The sequence below is a fragment of the Rhinatrema bivittatum genome, chromosome 12, assembly GCF_901001135.1.
Source record: "Rhinatrema bivittatum chromosome 12, aRhiBiv1.1, whole genome shotgun sequence".
Classification (NCBI taxonomy): domain Eukaryota; kingdom Metazoa; phylum Chordata; class Amphibia; order Gymnophiona; family Rhinatrematidae; genus Rhinatrema; species Rhinatrema bivittatum.
This window is the reverse complement of record NC_042626.1, coordinates 31,308,471-31,333,556: the sequence shown is the minus strand read 5'-3', so window position 1 is coordinate 31,333,556 and position 25,086 is coordinate 31,308,471. Positions and strand designations below refer to the sequence as shown.

General features: G+C 40.5%; 2 protein-coding genes across 3 annotated transcripts in view; one reads left to right on the top strand and one right to left on the bottom strand.

Annotated features, from left to right (window-relative positions):
* RXYLT1 (ribitol xylosyltransferase 1) overlaps positions 1–25,086 on the top strand; it is a 39,134-nt gene that overhangs the window by 9,991 nt on the left and 4,057 nt on the right. The window contains exons 2-4 of one of the 2 annotated variants that reach the window (XM_029573499.1): positions 8,240–8,312; positions 8,980–10,925; positions 15,214–15,269. In XM_029573499.1, the coding sequence (XP_029429359.1) occupies positions 9,021–10,322 (1,302 nt within the window). In that variant the 5' untranslated portion in view covers positions 8,240–8,312; positions 8,980–9,020 and the 3' untranslated portion in view covers positions 10,323–10,925; positions 15,214–15,269. Of the gene's footprint in view, positions 1–8,239; positions 8,313–8,979; positions 10,926–15,213; positions 15,270–25,086 lie in introns of those variants that run through there. The other variant, XM_029573498.1, reaches the window with a different exon arrangement.
* SORL1 (sortilin related receptor 1) overlaps positions 16,512–25,086 on the bottom strand; it is a 180,604-nt gene continuing 172,029 nt past the window's right edge. The window contains exons 47-48 of the mRNA XM_029573496.1: positions 19,558–19,764; positions 16,512–18,049 (exon numbers count right to left, since the gene is read on the bottom strand). Of these exons, the coding sequence (XP_029429356.1) occupies positions 17,985–18,049; positions 19,558–19,764 (272 nt within the window). The 3' untranslated portion in view covers positions 16,512–17,984. The remainder of the gene's footprint in view (positions 18,050–19,557; positions 19,765–25,086) is intronic.

Below are 25,086 nucleotides of genomic sequence, written 5' to 3'. Positions count from 1 at the left end.
TTTCATGGTATATAAAAACTTTAAATCAAAATAGCCTCAAGTTCAGTATGGCAGACTTTCCTCTTTACCTCTGCTGTCTTGACTTCATTTCAGGATATATAAATATTTTTATCTCCTTCAGTCCAGATTTCTCCCTGTATGCTCTATGGAGATAGTCCTTACAAAGGTCTCCAACAGCCACCTCATGGTCAAAGCCTGTCTTTATCCTCCTTGACACCAAGACCTGCTTTTGACACCATTGACCACCATTTGCTTCTCCACATCTTGTGCTTGTTTGGACTTTGAGACTGTTCAATCCTGACTCTTATCTTTCCTTTCCCAGTGCATGTTCACCGTATCCTCTTCCACCGCTGTCCTGTTATCGGTTAGTGTGCCTCAGAGCTCTCTCCCAGGCCCTCTCATCTCTCTCTACATCCTTTCCCTTAGTAAGTTGACCGTTTTCCATGGACTTCAATACCATTTTTATGCGGACAACTCCTAAATCTATATCGCCGTACCAGAACTCTCACTGAGAATCCAATCACAAATCTCAGCCCGCTTGCCTGACATTGCTTTTTGGATGCCTCACTGTTGCCTCAAGCTTAATATGGCAAACCCCACTTCCTTGTCCTTCCCACTTTCTCTGTCACTGTACCTAACACTACTTTTCTTCCCATCCCTGAGGTGTTAGCATGCACCTGCCTACTGGCAAAGGCGGAATCGGGTAGCAAAGTCACTTGCTTCTACAAGAGAGTGGAGGAAGTGAAGGTAGGACATGTCCTGAGATGAGGAAGGCCTGAAAAGCAGTGGAAGGGGATAGCTACATCATGTGGCCTTTAGTGCCAGAAGCCACAGCAGTGCTTATTCACATCCTTGTAGTATCTATCTGTCTCCCTTCTTCTTTATGGCTTAGTCCTACTTTTTGTTCCTTTTACAGTTGTTGGAGTGAAAGTTGTGCACCTGTTATAGCCTCACAAATACCCCCTTATATTTTTAAACCTTCAATATAGCTGAAGGCTAAATTTTATAAACCTCATCCCTCTGCATTCGGCGGGTGGGGGGGGTGTCCTGTTTATAACCTTCCCTCTTCGTCCCCCAACCTGGTTGAGTTTGGTACACCAGAATTTGTGCTATAAATGCCATGGAGGGCCTGTCTGCACTAAGCATTTTTCCCCATGTACTAAAAAGGTTTTCTCCCTTTTTTTGCCTGTCAGCCCTTCAGTGTTAGTGGAAGCAGCAGTGAGGCTGGAGAGCCATGCTAGAGCTGTGTGTGAATGCTTCATTGGGATTCTCTGATATACCACAGGCCTTTTATTTCCCCCAGGGAGGACTCCCTCCTCTTGGCAGCCTTTGAAATGTTAGCCTGCCTTGTGCAAGGTTCTGCTTTGGGCTGCAGCTGTTAACCAGGACTGAAGGCGTTACATATGCTGCATTAATGTAAAAAGGAGACATTAACTGCTTGTTTCTCCAGCAGTTCTAACTTTGTAATCTGTGAGTATGTTAATGTTACAGGGTTATTGGTTAAGAAGCCATTGCACTGAGTTATGATTTGGTCTATGGGGGAGCCAGACCCAAGAGAAAGTTGGCTAAGAATTTTGTCTTAATTCTTTATTCTTGACTACGATGTGCAGCAGCTCAGACCTGTGGTCAAGATCCTGTTACAGCATCCATCATGTGGATAGTTAGCTAAACTTCCTGGTACTAGCTAATTACAATAAAACTTAATTAGCAGTGTTAGTTGTATAATCCCCATTCGCTGTCTACAAGTTACATCTTTTCCAGTTTATTGTACCTCAGCTTTTTCTCAATAAACTGTTTAGTTTTAGTCCTATGTCTGTGGCTGTGGCTGATCAGTGTCCTGTAGAATTGAGAGGCTGGGTGTTTGGTCTTTGTCATTTCTGGGAACTGTGAGACCACTGGGTTTTGCAGGGGGTTGCAGTGTCCCTAGAAGTGACCACTGGATAGCTTGGTTGGGGGGGGCGCAGGGTACTTGCTCAATGGTAAGAGAGTTTGCCAATGTAGGGGTCAAATACAAGGGTGCAGGCATAGCCTGTGTTATGCTTTCTGAGCCATTTGAGTGGCCAAGCCTCGCATGGGTATTATGGCTGTAGGTAAGGTGTTACGGGACAAGGGTTTTAAATTATTTCCCAATTTAAGCTGGCAGTAGCAGTCATGGACACAATGGGCAGAGAGTGCTGATTCTATGTGAGCTTTCTATAAAATCTTGTTAAGCAAAATTTGCAAGCTGCCACAGAATTTAGTGATCTGAAGCAACAACTACTTCTGGTCAGTGCAGTGCGAGCATGATTTTGCCATATTAGAGTACATTAGTGCCCTGCTAAATGATGCTGACATGGGATTATTCATTCATGTATGTCTTTAGTGTTGCAGCATGCCACAGGAAGCAAGTGATGGAGCTGGTTGTTACTGCATAGTCAGGATAAAACCCCACTCCTGGATTTAACTGGACTTTTTTCTGGGTTTTTTTTTTTTGCTTCTGTGAAAAATCAAGTTGCCTTGGTTCTGTTGCAGTTTGTTAGGTGTCACAATACAGACAAAAATGCTTTTGTATGGAACACCAGAAAGGAAACCACCCTGGAAAAGAAGTTATTGCGAGCCAACATTATCAGGGTGGGAAGCGGTCTTTTGTCACGTGATGATGTCTGTGACAGTCTAGTATGTTCCGTCCTTGCTACCATGTGTGTTGCTTTATGGTTTGAATTCAGGAGTGCCAGGTATCTTAAGTGTCATGCTGTGTCAAATAAATGGGCCAGCATACTATCTCAGCCAGCAGATCCACATGTGGCAATCCAGTCCCTGTTGTTCACTTTTAAACCCCACTCTACTAGCTTTCTGACAGTCAGTGCTATTAGGGGAAATAAGTGTTCCTTAGTAACGCCACGCACAAGTTTCTTAGTTTAAGAGCCCTAACTGTTGAGCCTTTCTTCATGAGTGGTGTTCCATATCCTTCATTTTGGTTGTCCTCTTCCTCTGTACCTTGTCAGTTTTCTATATTGTTCTAAGTTGGTTTTTTTTTTGAGTGGTAACTTTTTTCCCGTGTGCCACTTTGCATTTGCTCACATGAAATGTCATCTGCCTTTTCAACACTGGTCTTAGTACAGACCACTGGAGCGCTTTCTATTCATCTCTCTCCATTGAGAAAATGGACTGTTTAGTCCTAGTCTTTATTGACCAGCTGGTCCTTACAAATTAGTAAGGTATGACTTGGAACTATTTTTTAAAAACGTGCATTGCAGTGGCTACCTTCCAATCCTCAGGAACATAAGAGTTTCTTCAGAAATCTGTGGTGAACACCATCCGGTCCTGGCACTTTGCAACAATTTGGGTCTCTCCCAAATTGTTCTCCTCAAATGCCCTTTTACTTAATTCCTCACAGGCTACAGGCTTAATTTATAAGATGCCTCAGTTTGAAAGCCCTTACCAACTTCTCCTTTTACTTTCCTTCTAATTATTGGAGAATGCTCTTAACATTAAATGCTACTGCAGTAATTTATTTTTCTTCTACCAGCAATGTCAAATTGTAGCTCCATCTTTCCTCCAAGTTGTAGCCATCAGTATTTGACCCTATTTTCTTCCACCATCTATGCAAAACTACTAAGGTCACAAAATGTCAGCACCATCAGAATATGGAAATATGCCTAAATTAAGTACTAAGGAAAATGCTTCCAAAATAGCACATCAGAGTTTTACCAGCAGGATAAAGGTTGGACTGAAGCAAGGGATAGTTTGCTGTGCTATTATAAAAACCAACACTTCAAATTTACTGCATTCACTTGTACAAAATCAGAAAAAAGGACAGGGACTTGCATGTCCTGTGGAGGAGATGCTCTTTGACCTTGATTTAGCTGCACAATTTATTTGCGATCAGCTAACTTCTCTACATCAGGCAAGCTACTCATTACCATCATGCAGACACTCAAATATCTGCATAGTATTAGTCATGATAGGAAGTTCGAGCCACAGAAGCAAATTCGGGATTTTGTTTTTCTTGGATTGGGGCTGCCACAATGAATGGCAAAATGGGAAATATTAAATGTTGGAAGTGCTAGTGGAAACATTTGCAACCATTCAGCAGGTTCTGTCTGGCAGTCTATTAACTGGGTCAGACAGCCCTACTGGTGTTGATGGCTTTTTGGATTATTGGGGAGGACTTGTGGTTGGATACAGGAGGGTTGCTGAGTATGAACTAGAAAGGGAATCTTGCATGCTCATCTACCCAGAAGAGTTGAGTACAAATGGAGGAAGATGAAAAAAAACCCAGCATGGACAGGCATAATCGTCAGAAAAACCTGAGGCACAAATGAGAGAAGTCCAGATGCTTAAAAGGAATTGTTCCACTCAATTTGGTAAATCTCTAACCTAACCCTAACCTAAATGACAGCAGGAAAAGACCATTGGGTCTGCCCAATCATTCTGTCCATGCTGCAAAGGCTACATCCCAGCTACCAACCATATTTAAGCCAGTCTGTCGTCTTCTTCCTTTGTACTCCACCATCTTACATAGAAGAGCCCCACTTTGTGGTTAGGCACACAAAAATGAGAACTAAGCTCTAATAAACGAAGTAGCTAGCAGTACTAATGTGGCCATTGCCTGAATATCCATCTTCTTAGATCTCATGTAGCCTGCCAGACAAGACTGGTTATGGCAGTGCCTGCAGCATTTCCATGAGGACTTCTAGTTATTACAGAATTTGTAGGCTGCTAGTCAGACCCAGTTGCTAGTTGATTCTACTAGTGCAGCCTACCAAACCCATGGTTTTGTGTTGCCATTAGGACATCTAACATTTTATATTAAGCACTATGCCAGCCATACATTCTGGAAGCACTTAAATATAGTGCATGTTTCTGCATAATTCATTTTAAACAGCTATCTTATGTGCTTATCCCATGCCCTCTTAAACTATTACACTTCTGTCACCCTGTCATTTCTTCTCACACTATCAGCACCCCTTAAACTCAACTAGGCTTGACAAGATTTCAGCAAGTGGACTTAGGACTCTCAGGTGCATGCTTCATAACCAGCACTTTAAAGGACAGTGATAAAATTTATTTGATTAATATGAAGATAGGATACATATGTACAAACCCCATAAAGAAACTGGAAACAAGTGCTAGAGCAGAATAATACTTTGTTCTCTTAAGGGGCCTATTTAATTTTGCAATTTCTGGTGGTGTTTGAAAATGGCAGCGGGTAAGCAATTCTGCTCCTTGCGTGCTGCAAACAACAGATTTAGTTTCAGGATATCCACAAGGAACATAAATATTTGCATACAGTAGAGGCAATGCATGCAAATCTCTCATATGCATATTCATTATGGATGTCCTAAAAACCAGACCTGTTTGTAGCACTCAAGGACCAGAGTTGCCTAGCATGGAGCCATGGATTTGAGAGAATTCATTCAAGGGTTTGAAAAATGGTGTCATTTGTTTTTAAATCATCTAGATCTATGCATATGTCTAAGGAGTAAGAATAACTACACTTTGAAGATTTAGTTACTCATGTAGGCAACAAAACGAAGCAGCTTTAGATGGCTGCATTCTTGTCTGGGGCTCATGACATTCAGGACTATTTTTAGATGTCCTTTGTAAACTCCATTTTCCAAACAGAAGAAACTAAAGAGCGCTCTACACGAATGATTTTTCCATACAAAAATCAGGAGACAGCAGATTTCGTCACCCAATTAAAATTTTATTCAGTGAAAAAAGTAGACATTAAAAGACAAGATTCTTTAAAAGTGTGCAACAACCTAGTCGAATCAGCAGCAGAAAGCATGGCTACAACTATCTAGATCAGAGTTCTGATTGAAGAATTTCCCTTTTTTGTATCATAGAATGAGCAGGAAGTCTGACATGGCAAGGATAGAGACACTCTAGGCGAACAGGGAGTGTATGCAATAATGCAGAAAATAATAAATATTGTGCAACAACTTGTTCATGGTTTTTGTACTGCAATTCTCTCATTACTTTCAAAAGAGAAACAGAACTTAAGACACTAGGGGAGAGTTCTTCAGTAAGCATAGAAAGCAGTGTATCAAATATCACCCGATTTGTAAAATGATCCAATTAAATTACTTTTCAAAACTGATCTGGAACCAGGAAGGGTAATTATTTCGGGGCCCCACATGGCATAACCTTAAATATTGCTCAAGCTTTAGCAATGGCTCAGCAATCCCATAACGTACTACTTTATAAATCTCTGTATAAATAGTGCTTTGAAACCACTTTTTCAGGTAGTACTGTAAAAGGGAAAAAGGCTTTCAATCACAAAAAGACTTTAATTGGACCATTTCTGGGCTGTACATTTTCCTTATATTAACAACTTTCATCCACCTGGAATCCCAACAAGTTTTCCATGGTAATGTTTTAAACGCATACAGGTTGGATGGCTTGGCCTTTGTTTCTATAACCTAAAGTTAGGAGGTATGAGTTTTCCATTTATACAAGAGCTCGCAACAAACCTGAAATGCACATATTACAATAAGTTTATTTTGCATAATCTCTTCCACACAGTTTTTATTTGCAATGCATGATTTTTAAATGTAAATTTAAGGGTGGAACTGTGATTTTTTTTACATTTAAATAGCTGTTATCCATCCTGGGCCAGATTGACTAAGCTTTTCTCATCAACGGCACAAAAGCCTATATCTGATCCATCACATTTTAAATCACCCTTCCCATCTCAACCCAAACTCGCTGCTGCTCATTTCTAATGTCTTCTACATCCAGTCACATGAAAACTGCCAGTCTCTGTCAGTGAACTTATGGCATGCAAGCTTGACTCCAAGATCATTCATTATAAAACTTAAATATGTTAACAGGATGTCAAATGTTCTGCATCAGTTAATAAACTGCAATTAATTTTGTCAAGATATAACAGCCTGGTACTTAAGCATACAAACATTTCCTCTGGATCACAGTGAGAATACCTAGTCACTTTTTCAAGATGTAATTACCTGTAATAATTCACTTCACATTTTAAGAGGCCTAGTGGAAAAAACCATTCTGTCTATATATAACTAAACAGTAAACATCTTAATGTGAAACACAGTCTGCTTTAAAACTTCATAAAAATAATATGGTTTTACTTCAAACATACAGGGTCATTTATCAAATAGCGTTATCGCATTTTTGCATGCTTAACGCATGCAAAAACACCTTTAACGCATGTGATAGCATCATAACGTATGGTGCGATGCAAATCAGAAAAAGAGGAGGAATTAGGGGCGGGAGTGGGCTGGGTTCACCGTTTTGCGAAGCCCTATCGCATGGCTTTAACGCTGATTTTAGCTACACCTTTTTCAGTAGCGTTAAGCCGTTGAAAGGTTGCGTTAAAGCTTTATCGCGTGTTGCGATGTGTTCTCAAATACCGGGTTTTAGTAGTTTTGAAGCTCCCGGAGCACCAGCCTAGTTATCAAGGCCGTTCTAGAGAGATTTGTGCAAATCTCATCTTTGAGTGAGTTTCCTCACTCCGAAGGTCATCAAATCTTCACAATAGAGCACTGTTCTGTTTGTACGTCTCACTTTGAATGTCAAAGTGGCCTCTAACCCCTACACTAATAACCTAAACTTCACCTCGAGTTACTAGGTGGGCCTCCCATAGAGATATAAATAGCTATCTAGTGTGAGGGCATTATGGCTAGGCTCTCTCTCTCCCCCTCCCTCCCCTCAGTGGGCCTGATAGTAAACATGGTCCCCCCGGTGGTTGGATGTAGGAAATACCACAATTCTGGCACTTATCTCAAAGTGCGAAAAAGTTATCACAATTTGCGGTAACTTAGCGCTTTGCATAGGTATTAGGGCAAAAACACGCCCCTTTTTTCTATTGCATGCAATATTTAATGCATTTTGATAAATCCAGGCCATAGTTCTTTCTCTTTAAGTTTTGTATAGCTGATGTAAGGTTTTAATTTTGCTAATCACATATTAAGAGATCAAGTAATGATAATAACCAGGGAGCACAGATGAAGTCAAACTCTGGGCCCTATTTACTAAGCGTTTTCCCCACAGACACAAAATGTGAGAGAACCTTCAGTAAAGAACTCCTAACTCTGCTATTTTTACTTTGCAATAAAAATACAGTACAAGAATTATATATTGAGTGGGTCAGGTAATCTGATTTTAAGGTCTTGGAGTTCTTTAGAGTGCATGTATTATTTCAACAGGTTAAGGTATGTTTTGCAATAAAATATTTTTCTCATCTGTCACCCCTCTTTCTCCTTATGCCTTTTATGATGCTTAGATGCCAATTTGAGAGGAGAGGTTGCTGCTATGATATCTGGTCTAAACAAATTACTGAAGAAACAGCTTTTCAGGTAATAAAATGCTAAAAAAAAAAATTGTTAAACCCGGCCTCTCTCTTTTTCAGAGGGGCAAAAATTACACTTGTACATTAAAAAAAATAAAACAAATCAAATAGATTTCAATGAGAACTGATGGGCTGGTTTTGCTTTGGTTTTTTGCAGTCATTTATTATGTTACTAAGGATGCAGAAGGGCTCTTGACTTAAGGATCTTCCAAAAGGGAATGACTTTATAGTGCTGTTAAGGGTGAGAACATTTTTGGTAGAGGCAGATAATCAGCTTAAAACAAAATTGAATGCCATGCAAGTTTATGACTTTTAACTTAATCTACTCTTCTATACCTACTGCATTTGAATTTATCAAATAAAAGAAATCTATGCCCCATTATGCTGACATATTTTGCATTGCACTGGAGTAACACCTCTAGGCCCATATACTCAAGTGCCCCATGAATTTCCCAGTTTACAGAAAATGGAGTTTGAGTAGCTAAATAAATGATTAATTGCAATACCTTTTATTTGATCAAATAAAGATTATATTGCTCAGACGGTAGTGTAAATGAGCCTTTACAACCCTCTGTATATCTTTATGGTGTTCCAATAAAAGTTATCAGCTCCTAGAAAGAAATCTACTGCTTATTCAACTAATCATGTATATATGTATGTCTGATCTCCTGCAGCAAGGAGCAGTGACAGGACCAGGTGGTCTGGGCATGGAAGGATGAGAGTCACCCACAAGCGGCTCTGCTCCCTGCTTCTCTGCGTCTACACCTTGTTCTCCCTCTATGCTGCTTACAGCGTCTTCTTCAAGAGTCGCACTGGTTCTCGTGTCTACAGGCCGGCAAGTAAAAAAGTAACTGGTGCTAAGGAGCCCCCTTCTTTGGGAAAGGAAGACTGGAACCCGTGGGAAGAAGATGAAAGACAGGAGCAGGGTGCCGCGGAGCAGAGCCATGCTTTCTCGCCCCATGCACCAGTCAGGCTTAGAGTGCAAATCTGGGGCAAAGCCGCTATTGGACTTTACCTCTGGCAGCACATTTTGGAAGGTCTGCTTCAGCCTGCTGATACAACAGCACAGTGGAGAGAAGGACACTTAAGGGCAGGGAAAATACTTTTTAATTTTGTCACAGGTCCTGCTGTAGTGCCAGGGTATTTAACAGCTGAGACGGAGAATGTGGTTTTAGTTTTGAATGGCCGAGAAGCAGCAAAGATCACGTCTGCCACACAGTGGCTGCATTATGCACAGACTTTAGTACAAACTCACAAGCTGCAATTTGTTGCTGTAGTACTCCTGGGAAGCGAACAGTGCAATAATGAATGGATTCAACCCTATCTTCAAAACCATGGAGGATTTGTGAAGTTGCTTTTCTTGGTGTATGACAGCCCCTGGATCAATGAGAGAGACATTTTCCAGTGGCCCCTAGGGGTGGCTACCTACAGGAACTTTCCTGTGGTGAATCCTGACCGGTCAATGCTCTATGCTTCCAGACCCTACCTGTGCAACTTCTTGGGAACCATTTATAAGAATTCATCCAGGGAAGCCCTACTGGGAGTTCTGAAACAAGAAGGACTTGATCGTCTTTGCTGGATTGCAAGCCGAGAACAGTGGCAGCCTCAGGAAACAAATGAAAGCTTAAGAAGCTATCAGGATGCCTTGCTACAGAGTGACCTCACCTTAAGCCCAGTAGGTGTAAATGTGGAGTGCTATAGAATATATGAAGCTTGTTCATATGGCTCCGTTCCTGTGGTGGAAGACCTAATGACACCGGGAAACTGTGGCAATTCATCTATGCACCACAAGGCTCCACTGCAATTACTTAAGGCAATGGGTGCTCCCTTTGTCTTTATTAAAAACTGGGAAGAGCTTCCTGCTGTATTAGAAAAGGAGAAGACCATGAGCTTACAAGACAAGATTCAAAGAAGAAAGAAACTTATAGAATGGTACCAACATTTCAAAGCAAAGATGAAACTAAAATTCATTAATGCTTTGGAAAATTCATTGCTGCAGCATCATGTAGTTGGCTAAAATGGTATTTGGGAATTGGATAGACTAGCTCGGACTGAAAATGGTGATTTAGGTTATTCCTGCTTCTGCTTGCATTAGGGATGTCCATATCCCACAACATAGTGCACCAGAGTCAGCACAAGTAGGCCCAAACCTGAACCCTGGCTTTCTGAGATATGCAGCAGAAACATGCAAAATGACAAGATACGAGTAAGCAAAGAATTCAGTTCCTTTCTGAGATAAGAATTGTACATTTTGAGAGAACAAAATATCTATTGCAAGAATACAGATAAGAACAGACTGTGCTGAGAGGAAACTGAACACATTGGACTGAACTAGTAAAATATTCTGGAGAGAGGGCACTGTTTCCCCTCCTACCTCTATCAAGAAGGTAATCTTGGTTCTAGCCTAGTCATCAGATAAAACTGACTTGCCTCTTGTCATTATTCTGAGATCCCTGCTTCACAGATGAACCTGAGAGAGAAAAGAGTGAACATCTCCAGCGATCTGATATATTTTTTTAAACATTTATAAAGAGACAGAACACCTCATAGCATATTCAATAATTTATTATTTTCAAGGTTTGCCATTTCTGGATTTCCAGAGGACCTCCCATCAGAAATTGTAAGTAGACATTTTCAATGTATAATGTTTGCACTAAGGATGTTGATATTAGACTGGATGGGACTATAAATAGTTAACTCCCAGTAGTAGTTTTATAAACTGAGCACATGGTATAGTGTTCACCTATGATAAATGAACATAATTCCTACAGGTATTTAAAATGGCAGAAAACTTTATGCACTGTGTGAAGCAACTTGCTGATTAGTTAAGTGTGAACTGATGGTTTTGAAACCTTGGCACCATTATAAAATATTCCTTATTTAAAACAGAACACAAATTCCTATGCTGTTTTTCTGATTTCTTTTTTTTTTTTTTTATTTCAGTGAGTAGCGCAGTAGAAGTTTAGGTTAAGCCTCCAGTCTGGAACAGACACCTGGCAACTCTTTCTCAAAACCAGGGTTGCACATATATGGAAAACCAACCCAGTCCAATAAGAAATAGGTCTCTCTAAGAAGCCTTATCAAACACAGAAGCATTGAACTTAAGAGTTAAAGGAACCAGTGCAAACATATAGGAAACAAGAAAGTCCATTCAAATGGACCGCATCAGAGTTGTTATGCTATGGTATATAGCAACAAAATGCTAAAATGGAACGAATAAAGCAAGAGGAAATGTGTCTATCCATGGGATTTGTAATGGGCTTCTTGACATGTAACATGACAACACTGAGCTCATCACGCAGTAGACACAGGACCAAACTTTAAAAGCATTGCTCAGGCTAAAACGTCTATAGCTGCAAGTATGGGGGCCATGCACGAGCGATGCATATTTTAAAAGCCAGAGTTTAGGGGGCGGCCCAGGGGTGGAGTTTGGAGCGGGGCATGAGTAATGCCTGTAACTGTGTTTTAAAACCAGAGGTCACAACCCGCTGGCTTATTATCCGCCTAACTTTACTGCTGCTTCTAATGAGGAGCAAAACTGCAGATCTTGCATTTTGGGGTTTACATGACAGATCAGCTGCGGGGAGTGCAGGATGAAGAACCAGAGGGGTCTGGAGGTGCTAGAGGTAGATTGGGCAAACTGGGAATGTCCCTCGTGTGAGCATGTTTTAAAATCCACGTATATATATGCGCTTTAAAACCAGCAAAGTCCCAGGGAAGATATGCGAAGTAGGGAACCTCTTAAAATCAGGGGCACACTTATGCACGCTAGGTGTCTTTTAAATCTTACATGCATAAACATACGCACGATTTAAAATTCCAGCATAGGGTTGCTCGCACGCTCATACGCGCGTGGATGGGCACTCACACACTCGTTTTAAAATTAGCCTGACAGGCGAAGACCTCGCAGTGTGACAAAGGCCACTAATTCATTTTTAGCTGTTAAGAGCTGAAAGTTTTAATGCTTCAAGGCACAAGCTTAGCACGTCCACCATATAAACACACATCCTACCAAGAATGCACCATCGGTGCTGGATATCACAGGGTCAGCGAAACCCAGGAAAGCTCCAGGTTCAGATGAATTTGGAGCAAACTATAAGATTCTAAATGGCATCATTCAGGGGAAAAATGTTACCTTCTCTAAATACCACCTTATTAATGGTTACATTCAGAGAAAACAGAGATCCTGACCTGCCGAGTTCATATAGCGCGCTCTCAAATTAAGATGTTATAATTAATCCAAAACTCTTTGCGCACTGAAAATAAAAGATACCGCCTAAATTTAACACACATTAAACAAGCAGGTTTTACCCCAGGCAGATGCACAATCTTAAACATTACAAAACTAATAGCAACTATCACAAGTGAATCCAATAAAGAACAAACTGAAGACCTGATAAGAACATAAGCAATTGCCTTACTGGGTCAGACCGAGGGGGCCACCAAGCTCAGCTAATCCAGGTTTCAACCTGGAAAGTACCCAAACGTTAAATAGATCCCATGCTACTTATGCTAATAATAAGCAGAGCTATTCCCTAAGGGGCGGATTTTCAGAGCCCTGCTCGCGTAAATCCGCCCAAAACCGGGCGGATTTACGCGAGCAGGGCCCTGCGCGCCGGTAGGCCTATTTTACATAGGCCTCCCGGTGCGTGCAGAGCCCCAGGACTCGCGTAAGTCCCGGGGTTTTCGGAGGGGGCGTGTCGGGGGGCGGGCCCGAACCGCGCAGCGTTTTCGGGGCGTGTCGGGAGCGTTCCGGGGGCGGGCCCGGGGGCGTGGCTATGGCCCGGGGCGGCCCGGGGGCGTGGCCGCGCCCTCCGGACCCGCCCCCAGGTCGCGTCCCGGCACGCAGGAGGCCCGCTGACGCGCGGGGATTTACGCCTCCCGGAGGTAAGGGGGGGGGTTTAGACAGGGCCGGGCGGGTGGGTTAGGGAGGGGAAGGCGAGGGGAGGGCAAAGGAAAGTTCCCTCCGAGGCCGCTCCGATTTCGGAGCGGCCTTGGAGGGAACGGGGGTAGGCTGCGCGGCTCGGCGCGCGCCGGCTATACAAAATCCATAGCCTTGCGCGCGCCGATCCAGGTTTTAGCAGATACGCGCGGCTCCGCGCGGCTCCGCGCGTATCTACTAAAATCCAGCGTACTTTTGTTTGCGCCTGGAGCGCAAACAAATGTAGGCTATTCGCGCTCCTTTTAAAATCCGCCCCTAAGTCAAGATGATTAATAGCAGTTTTTGGACTTGTTACCCAGGAACTTATCCAAACCTTTTTTTAACCCAGCTACACTGACTGCCTTAACCACATCCTCTGGCAATGAATTCCAGAGCTTAATTGTGTGTTGAGTGAAAAATAATTTTCTCCAATTTGTTTTAAAAGTGCTACTTGCTAACTTCATGGAGTGCCCCTAGTCCTTGTATTATCTGAAAGAGTAAATAACTGATTCACATTTACCTGTTCAAGTGCTTTCATAATTGTCTAGACCTCTATCATATCCCTCCTCAGCCATCTCTTCTTCAAGCTGAGTAGCTGTAACATCTTTAGCCTTTCTTCATAGGGAATTCATTCCATCCCCTTTATCATTTTGGTCACCCTTCTCTGTATCTTCTTAAGTGCAACTATATATTTTTTTTGAGATGTGGTGACCAGAATTGCACCTTGACTACTGAGGCATTATTAAATTGACCACTGACCCAAATATTAAATAGATCTCAAGCTACTATTCCTTACTGATAGCAGTTTATGGATTTTTTTTCTCTAGGAACTTATCTAAACCTTTTTTAAACCCAGTTATACTAACTGCTGTAACCATATCCTCTGGTAATGAATTCCAGAGCTTAACTATGCACTGAATGAAAACGAATTTTCTCTTTGTTTTAAATGAGCTACTTGCTAACTTGATATGGTGCCCCCTAGTCCTATCTGAGAGAGAAAATAACCAATTTACTTAACCTGTTAAGGCCTTTCATGATTTTGTATACCTCTATCATATCCTCACCTCAGTCGTCTCTTCTCCAGACTGAACAGCCCTAACCTCTTTAGCCTTTCTTCATAGGGGAGCCATTCCATGCTTCTTATTTTGGGTGCCCTTCTGTGTACTTTCTCCAGTGCAACTAAAGCTTTTTTCAGATGTGGCAACCAGAATTGCACACAGTATTCAAGGTGCAGTCTCACCATGAAGCAATACAGAGGCATTATGACATCCACTGTTTTATTTGCCATTTCCTTCCTAATAATTCCTAACATTGTTTGCTTTTTTGACTGCTGCAGCACACTGAGCTGACAATTTCAATGTATTATTCACTATGACGCCTAGATCTCTTTCCTGGGTGGTAACTCCTTAGAACCTAGCATTGTGTAATTACAGCAAGGGTTATTTTTCCCTATATGCATCATCTTGCACTTGTTCACATTAAATTGTATCTACCATTTGGAAGCTCAATCTTTTAGTCTCACAGTGTCCTCCTGTAATTTATCTTAATCTTCTTGAGATTTAACTACTCTGTAATATTTTGTGTCATCTGCAAATTTGATCACCTCACTTGTCATACCCCTTTCCAGATCATTTATAAATATATTAAAAAGCACCAGTCAAAGTACAGATCCCTGAGGCACCCCACTATTTAATCCTACTCTCTGTTTCCTGTCTCTTAACCAGTTTGCAATCCATAAACGGACATTGCTTCCTATCCCATGACTTTTTAGTTTTCTTAGAAGGCTCTCATGAGGGACTTTGTTGAACGTGTTCTGAAAATCCAAATACTCCACATCTACCGGTTCACCTTTGTCCACATGCTTATTCACCCCTTCAAAAAAATGTAGGAGATTTGTGAGGCAAGACTTTTCTTGGGTAAATGCATGCTGATTGTGTCCCCTTAAACCATGTCTCTCTAAATGTTTTGTGATTTTATTCTTTAACAGTTTCCACAATTTTTCCCGGCACCGAAGTCAGGCTCACCAGACTGTTGTTTCCTGGATCACCCCTGGAGCCCTTTTTAAATATTGGGGTTACACTGGCCACCTTCCAATCTTCAGGTACAATGGATGATTTTAATGATAGGGTAAAATTATAATAGGTCTGAAATTTCATTTTTGAGTTCTTTCAGAAGCCTGGGGTTTTTACCATCTGGTCCAGAGGATTTACTACTCTTCAGTTTAACCTGGCCTACCACATATTCCAGGTTTGCCATGATTTGGTTTAGTTCATGTGAATAGTCACCCTTGAAAACAGTCTCCAGAATGGGTATCTCCCCAACATCCTCTTCAGTAAATACCGAAGCAAAGAATTTGTTTAGCCTTTCTGCGATGGCCTTATCTTCCTTAAGTGCCCTTTAACCTGTCGATCCTCTAACGGTTCAAGCAACTCCTGCACAGGTTTTCTGCTTCAGATATATTTTTAAGTTTTTATCTCTATGGCCAACTTCTTTTCAAATTCTCTCCTAGCCTTTCTTATCAGTGTCTTATACTCTATCCTATTTTCTTCTGATGGATCCTTATTCCAAGTTTTTAATGAAGATCTTTTGGATAAAATAGCCTTTTTTCACTTTTTAGCCATGCCAGCGATTGTTTGACCGACCTTCCACCTTTCAGGTTTTTGTTTTTTTTTTAACTTTTTTTCTCATTTTAGCAAAGTTTCCCTTTTGAAAGTTTAGTGCTAGAGCTGTGGATTTACTTACTGTCCCCCTTCCAGTCATTAATTCAGATGTGATCATATGATTACTGTTGCCAAGTGGCCCTACCACTCTACTGTGAATTAGATCTAAAATTGCTCCCTCTCTCATCAGTTCCTGAACAAATTGCTCCATGAAGCTGTCATTTATTCCATCCAGGAACTTTCTCTCTCTAGCATACCCTGATGTTACACTTATCCAGACAATATTGAGGTAATTGAAATCTCCCATTATTACCACACTACCACGTTGGAGGCAGGCTGCTCGGCACACAATTGTGCACCTGCCTGCGCACGCCAACCCTGGATTTTATAAACGTGCGCATCTTATAAAATCGGGCGTAGATTTGTTTGCGCCGGGTTGCTCGAACAAATCTACGCCTGCACATAACTTTAAAAATCTACCCCTTAGTTTTTTTTCTCTGTTTTGACTTCCCTTGTTTTAACCTTGCGCAATGCTGCATATTTATACTGTCAGCACTATACCATTAAATTGTTTAGAAAAAGGGGAATTAAATAAACCATGTAATGAAAGTGTAGACTGCAAAGCTAGCTGGCCATACCTGTATTTATTGAGAATGTAATAACTCAATCACATATAGTTTTACTCTAGACAGTAATAAATGTGCCTTATGAAAAAATGTATTTTTCCTTAGATTAGTCCATTCAAAAAGATATCGTTTTACTCTTAGAAAAGTATTGTTTCCATCTTTTCTTTTAGAATAAAGCTAGTTTGCAACAGTACTAGGTCCTTCTTGGGAGAGCACTACTACAAGGTGCAGATCATTTCCCGCAGATGTAAGGTAGTTTACCTAATCATGGCCTGTTTACAAATTGACTTCTTAAGATTAGAGGTAAAATAAAATATATGGAGGTACAATACTGAGGGGAAAAAGTGACAGTGTAAAACATTCAGAGTTCAACATTAAGATAATTTGATACTGACTTTCGTTTTGCAGGGAGCTATCAATTGCAGAGTTTTCACTTTTGAATTATTATTTTTATATGGATTACCATCTTGAAATGGAGTCCAGTTCCACAGCAAACCTGCTCATCCACGGTGATTTATACTTTCAGTGGCCTTCCATTAAGTGGAAATGCTGTGACAGTAATATTAGGAAAAACAAAATGGACAAGGGAGCTTTTGAAAGATGTAATCCTAGTGTCTTTTAAGAGATGCTGGTGATGAGCATGGCTACAGAATAAGTATGGCTAATGGGGACACATCAGGGAAACTGGTTTTATAGTGTAGGCCACATCACTGTCTGTACAAGAGTGAATATGATTAAAGACAAATACATAGCATATGTTCATTACATATTGTACCTTGTGTTTTCATTAAATTAAACAGTATTTGCTTCAGTGTATGGCACTAGCTGGTAGGGCTATGTTATAGAAAAGGAGATATTACTTGAAAGAAGATTAGGATTATACAATCATCTGACTGTATTACTTTTTCTTCTGTTAACCTATATAGCTCTTAATGAGAACATGGCACTTAGTACACAAAGTGGCCCATACAAGGTGACAAACGTGCATGGACACAGCTCCCTCTGCATGACCTTCACCCCCTTCTGAAAACTGTATTTGGCTGATAACAGTCTAAAAAAGTTTTTTCAATAAATTAAACAAAACTACTTTCATATAAAAATGTCCAATCCCAAATTATTTTTTAAGTGTCGCTTTGGGAACTACAATACAATATTTCTTGATTTTAAATAAGCCTTATCTTAGAAAAATAAAACATAAGTCCATTTGGTTAACAGTAATATCTCACAAGCTTAAAAGCATGCCCAGCAAGCATAGCCTTGTAAGACCAAATTTAAAGTTAAATCAAAGTACCATAGCCATTTACTGAATCTGGTTTGCATTTCACAGTTGTGTACTACAAAGTGTATTTTTGGCCCATATAAAAATAACATATTGCAACTGAAAGTGCATTTGAAAAATAAAAACAATCCACTATTTTTATCAAATAAAATATTTACACTATTTGGTTTACAGAGAGAGAGGGAAATGTTCTTCATGCGATGACCATAGGGACATCATCTGAAAATCCAGTTATCATAGGAGCATCTTCATCATCTCCTGAAAAGCAAAAAGGACCATGCCTTAATTACTAGTCACATTAATGAACCCTAGATTATAAAGGTCTCTTAATCATTTGTGCATTAACTGCAACCAGGTTGTAGGCAGCACAGCTATGCATACTTTTGGGAGTGGATTTAGAGAGCTATATATTTCCCCCTACATGGACATTGAATTAACATCTGATGACCCACAAAATTGCTGGAGAAATTCTGCTGATCAAAGCATTGCTGATAGACTTACTAAATTTGTCCCTACAGGAAACATACTTTGACTTACATTTTGAAAATTCAACAAAATAAAGTGGACAATGGCGGGAAGAGAAGCAGCACCAGTATTAGCAAAAATAGGCAAAGTGCCTGATTGATGTTAGTTTCCTCTTTGAGTCTTCTTCCTAGGTCTCTCTTTGTTTTAGTATATATAACTTTTCATTTTAAAAACAATATTGTGGCCACACATTTTTAAAACACTTTCTTCCCAAGTGCAGCTTTTATAGTGTTCTGATGAGCCCTGGCACAGAGGCAGTCAGATTTGCAGAAGCCGCACGTGACCAAGCAAGGGGGGCCTCCAGAATGAAATAAAAATGAGAATGAAACTTAACTTAAGTGAGTTATTGAAACATTGTTTGCACCCTGCTGAGCCTTTGCAAACCATGCCAGGGTCTGATTTAAACAGATTGTGTCTCTTGTCTGTTAAGAGAAACTGTCCTATGTTAATTGTTATACATATAAGCCCGGATTTTAAAAGGGCGACGTGCGTCAATTTCGGGGTTTATGTGCGTGGCCGGGCCTTGTGCGCACTGCACGCATTTTGCAACAGGGGAAGCAGCCGGCTGGCGCGCAGAACTTATTATTGCTCAAAGGAGCGGGTAAGTTAAAAAATTAAAAAACATAGATTAATTAGGGTAGTTTTGGGGTCAGGGAAGGGAAAGTAGGGTTAGGGGTAGGAAAGTTCCCTCTCAGTCCACTCCTTAATTGGAGTGGACTGGGAGGGAGCTGGAAAAATGGCCGATCGCGTTGCCAGGTGTAATTTGAAAATTCCCCTCCCCGCGTGCGTGAGTCAGAGGCTGCCCACACATGCACGTGCGGATGTTAAAATCTGGCATGTACGTGAGTGCGGACATCATATTTTATAACGTGCATGGCGACGCACGCATGTTATAAAATTGGTGCGTCCATGTGCGCGCACGCAGGTCTTAAAAATCGACCAACATGCCTTATTATTTATTATTTATTTTTAACTTTTATATACTGACATTCCTGTATAAAATACAAATTACACCGGTTTACAATAAAACATAACTTCGCCTGTGAGCGTTACATAAAACAATCAACAAATTATACTAAAAAGCATACATTACCTTTGTCAGAAATGTAAAACAATTATAAAGAAGAAATTGTTAACAAGGGATAAAAGATAAGGGGAATATTTAAAACTAGGATGCACGAAGGGGAATGCCTTTACATTTTAGCATTTGAAAACAATGACCACACATACATATTACTCACCCAAATCATCAGCAGATGAAAAGATGGCTGATTCCAGACGCGAGCTGTAGTGGCTGTTTGCAAAAGCAGTAAAACTATTTTGAAGCCGCCTGTGCCGCACGTATAGTAGAACGAACCCAAAACCCATCGCCACGAGTAAGAGAAATAAAACTGGTACTACTATGGCAGCTACATCCGTGGATTTTTCAGTCTTAAGTGGAGAGTAGTCTGTGCCAATAAATAAAATAAATATTTAAGTTGAACCTGCACTACACATTCTCTAAAAAGAACATTTTTAAAACCCATTATGTAGCCATATCAATCCATGAACACTGGCAACCATCAATTACCGGTAGATATTCTGAAGTGTTTCCATTATTTTCTTTTTAACCTAGTAGTACCTCCTTCCAGCTGAACTGGAACCATGCTTGGGATCTTTGCACAATGCGCCTACATTTCTAACTAGGTAGGGATTTTTCCCCTAAATTATAACTTTTCCCTCCCCACCCACCATATTTAATCTGATCATTTTATAGTGACAGTTCTTCGGCTGGGGGCCATGCTCCAGGGTTCCCCCCAAAATCCTGTGATCATGGCCCCTGAATTCAGCCTTCCTTGAGCAATGGCTGTAAACATCGCCTCTGTGGTAGCCCTTCTAGAGGTCCGAGAGTGGTAAATGGAAGAACTACTAAAATTCAGGGATGAACCAGCTGGGGCGCAAAGTTGTTTAACTGTAAGTGGTGATCTTTGTGAAAAGCAGGCTAACTCAGTCACGCATGTGGGTGGTGTTATCTGGCAGCAATGAGTGCAGAAAGCAAAGTTGCTTACCTATAGCAGGTGTTCGCTGTAGAGAGTAGGCCAAATTGGGCACACAACTGAGTGATATCATCTAAGGGCATTGAGACACAAAGGTTCTCTCAGAAAACCCGTCTCCTCAGTCTTTGTAGAAAGCCAGCCTTCAACTTTAAGGGGCGGAGGATGGGATTGTGTGGCTGATTTGTCCTGCTACCTGTGGAGAACACTTTGCTTTCTCCATGGACAAGCAGGACTGTAATCAGGCACACAAGTGGGGATTGCCAAGCTGAGGGTTACATAAAAACATTTATGTTCTTAATTAGTAGTGAAAAACTGCAACCTGTTTGTTGATAGAGGCTAGAAGAGATTTGAAGCAATTAATGAAATAAGCTCTTGAGAACTGCTTGGCCAAAACAGCTGTACTGACATGAACCATTTTCTAGGCAATAATAAGCAGTGAAGTTTTGAACAAAAGAAACAGGTGGCAGCCTTGCAAAATACCATCTATGAAATCAAAGTAGAGGTGGGTTAAGGAAGCTGCCATAGCGCTGACTTGATGTGCTTTCACCTTACTTTGGAGTTGTGTTCCTGACTGAGTATAACAATAAGAGATGAAAGTGATGTACAATTTATTAAACTGACTAACATTATAACTAAAAACAGTAAAATAATCAGCTTACATATGATAATTAAACATAAAATAATCACCTAACTAAACAAAGACATGAACAATAACTAGCAATCAATAAAACAAAAACAGTAAACCATAAAATTAAAAATAAAAATAAGTCTCAGCAGGTAAAATGTAGTAGAAATTAGCAGTCAGAAGGATAGGCTTTAATGAGCAAGAAAGTTTCAAAGATTTCCTAAATTTCAGGTAGTCTTTTTCCAAGCATAATGATAGAGGAAAAGAATTCCATATAGTAGCCAAAAAGGAAAACCAAATCTGTCTCTAGTACCTTCTGGCCTAATCTCTCTGGAGGAAGGAATAATCAAAAGCTCCTGCTGAGAAGACTGGAGTGAGTTTGTGGGGTGGTAAGGAGCAATAAGACATGCTAGATATGGTGGAATAACCCATTGTAGTACCTTGAAAGTAAGGCAGCCTATCTTGAAGTAGATACGCAACGAGATAGGAAGCCAGGTTAAATCCCACAAAAAGGGAGTAATGTGATCAAATTTCTTTTTTCTGTAGATTAGCTTGGCAGCAGTATTTTGAACAACTTGAAGTCCTACGGTCCATCAAGCTCAGCATCCTGTCTCCCACAATGGCCATTCCTGGCCACAAGTACCCGGCTGGATCCCACAGAACAGATCCAGTCCTCCTTGCTCATAACCAGTGACTTGCCCATCTTTATGGCTAATAATAGTTTATGGCCAGAACAGTTCCCCCAGAAACCTGTTCAAACCCTTTTTAAACCCAGTTACACTAACTTCTTTCGCCATATCACCTGGCAGCAAATTCTACAGTTTAATTGTGCACTGATTGTAAACGACACTTTCCCTGATTTATTTTGGGTGTATTATTGATTGGCTTTATAAACTGCCCCCAGTCTTATTTGAAAGGGTAAATAACTGTTCCTTCTCAAGATTTATTTATTATTGTGTCTTCTCCTGGCTGTTTTTAGCCTTTCCTTATAGGAGAGCTATTCCATCCCATTTATTTTGGTTGTCCTTTTCTAGTTCCGCTATATCTTTTTAAGATAGTGTGGCCAAAATTGCACACACCACTCAAGGTGCGGTCACGGCATGGGTCAATAAAAGGCATTATGATAGGAAAGGAATGGAAAATAGAGGCAAATACCTAACATTCCATTGGATTTTTTGCCCGCCCGTGCACACCAAAAGGTGAATTTTAATACCCGCATGTGTATGCCAGCTCGTGCCACTGGAAATGGTCATTTTATAACATACACACGCATATGTTATAATATTGGCTGTATGTGTGCTCAATTTTATATAGACGTGCACATATGCACGCAAATGCCGCGTCTACCGCATGAGAAGAATCTTAAAGGGGTGAACGCTGTGCTAATTACCCTTTTCCCAGTTAACGCAGAGTAGGGCTAGGACTTTCTAACCCTCCTAGTTTTAAAGGCCTCCTTCTCCCCTGTTTAGATCCAACCCTTAAAACCCTGCTGAGTAGCCCTGACTTTTTTTTTTTTTTTTACTTACACGCCAGCAATAACAGAGGTAAAGTTACGCAGTGGGTACCCCCGGTTACACACACAGACACCCCCTTTTTTGAACATTCTGATTTGTGTGTGTACCAGAAAATATGCGCATGCCCGAGTGCTTCTTAAAATCCATGTGGCACGCGCCGACCCCAGGCATGCCCATATCTCCCTGCTTTTCGGGATATTACATGGAGTTCTGTGACACGGGTCCTGAAATCACTTCTGCTAGGTATACCAACACAGTCTCAAACTGATTTGGAGTATACATTTTTTTACAAACGTTTTATTGGCTACTAAAGGAGAAATCGCCTATCAGTGGCGTTTGCCTGACATTCCTAGTTCATTGTCTATACAGAACAGGCTGCACAAAGTGTTTGTTATGGAGAAATTAACAGCAAAGCGAGTGGGGTTCTTTGACCAGATTTTAAAAAATGTGGGTACCTTACATTGAATAGCTGTGTAGTCATGGAGAGTTATCCAGGGGATAGTTGTTGTATATATGTATCCTAACCTATGATATTCACCTAAGTATATTGGTCATTAGTGATGAGTCACATTTAATCACGGAGGTGGCTCAATGTGCTGTGGGGTTTGGAATCCTTTCATGTATTGTTATAGCAATAGGTAGTTACTGTCTATTAATAAAGCCTCAGCGGGCACTACATGGTCCGATTTCAGGACCTTGAGAGATATTTGTGTTTGCCAGAGATCTCTTGATGGGGAAGTTATAAGGGGGGGGGGGGGAGGGAGGGGATGGGTGACATGTCTACATTTGTGTATAATGTTTAGGGATAGGGTTTATGTTACATACTTCTATATCTGTGCAGGGATGTATTATCTGTGTATATGGTCAGTCTGTGTTTTTTGTGTGTTTGATATTTGTACTGTATACTGCTATTGTTGGAATAAACTATAAATGGGAAAAAAAAAACAAAAGTATGTTAAGGCAGGTTTTCTTCCATTAGCATTTGTAATTAATGTGAATTGATTTGCAGTAGCATATGCTTTGATATTGGCAATATTAGTGCTCTGTTATTTTAGAGAATTCATTTTTAAGACATATAAGCCAAGATTGATGTTAATGTCATTGATAGTTCATATCATTTAGGCTGACTTGCTCATTGGAGGGATGAGTTTATTATATATTTTATTTTATTTTTTTTGGATTTAAAACAAGTGTCAGATTATGCTCCTTTTGGTACATGGAGTGTGATGAATTTTGAGGTGATAATATAGTAAATTGGATATACTTTTAATTTTCATGAACTGAGCAAAGATAAGATGATATTCTGTCTTATTTATAAAGCCAGATTTTAACTAGAAATGTTAAGATGATCTCAATGTCTTGGCAAATATATGTAAAAGTTTTTATTGATGTCTGTTTCTGTGTTATGTACATGGGCTGTAATATGGAATTAGTTGTATTATGTTTTTGTTATGTTCAAATCTTTATCTTTATATGTCCTTGTTTTATGTTATGTATACATTGAATTTTTTGTTGGAAGGTAGTCTAAAATTTGAATGAATGAATAAAACAAAAACAGAGGATAGGCATAAATCCCCCAATGTACTGAGAAAGGTATCCGATTCAGTCTGGAAGAAAATGTCTGCACTTTGTTGTTGAGATGGGTAGTGAAGTGTTTCTGAGGTTCTCCACCAAAGAAATATAGTTTGCCACATGACAGTTTAGAAACCATTCATAAGGGCTGAGAACGCAGCTAAGTTTGTCCACCATCATACTCTCTGTGCCTGGAAGACAGAAGTCTGAGCTCTTACCCACTCCAAGCACAGGGAATATGATACTCTTCACTTCGTTTGTTACTGTATAACATTGACACTTGATTGTCCATTTGAATTAATTTAATTTTGTTGGACATCAACGCAGTTGTCTTTAATGAAATTCACTGTTTACTTTAAAACCAAAGAGATTATCTCTTATATAAGGGCATTTGCTAGCCTGATGTGTATCTTCTTGTAGGCCAGATAACAGAAGCCAGGTCATCCTATGAGCCCCTATAGATAGGGGCAACCCTCTTGCTGCCATATTGAAAATATAAGCAGCCCTTACTAGATGTTTTCCACACTCATCCTGCCCACCACTCCCCCCCCTAGATATTAAGTTGAAAAACTCCTCGTGTTTGTTGGGAGGGAGTCTAAAAAATTGCAAGCCATGTATTTTATCATACAAAGTTGGTACGAGGATATGCAAGAAGAGAGCATGATATTATGAACTAGCCTTCTACCAGATAGATCTAAGGTCTGAGGATCCGTTCCTGTGGAGCTGATACAAAGGCCTTTGATTTTTTTTGGATTTTTTCTTATCCGCGCTGCTCCGCTACCACTGAATGATGTGTTAGCTGGCTCTTTTCAAAACCAGGAGCTAGTTGAGCTGTATATTTTGCATCCACACAATAACAAGCTTTCCTCATCTGCCATGAGGTCTGAATCTGAGCCCCACTTCCCCAAGTGATATATAATCCAGTGCCGGCCATAAGACGAGGGCTGGCTGGGGAGCAGAAAAGAACTGCAGCCAGACTCAGAGAGACTCAATGAGGAGGGGTTGGTGAAAACTGCTTCCCCC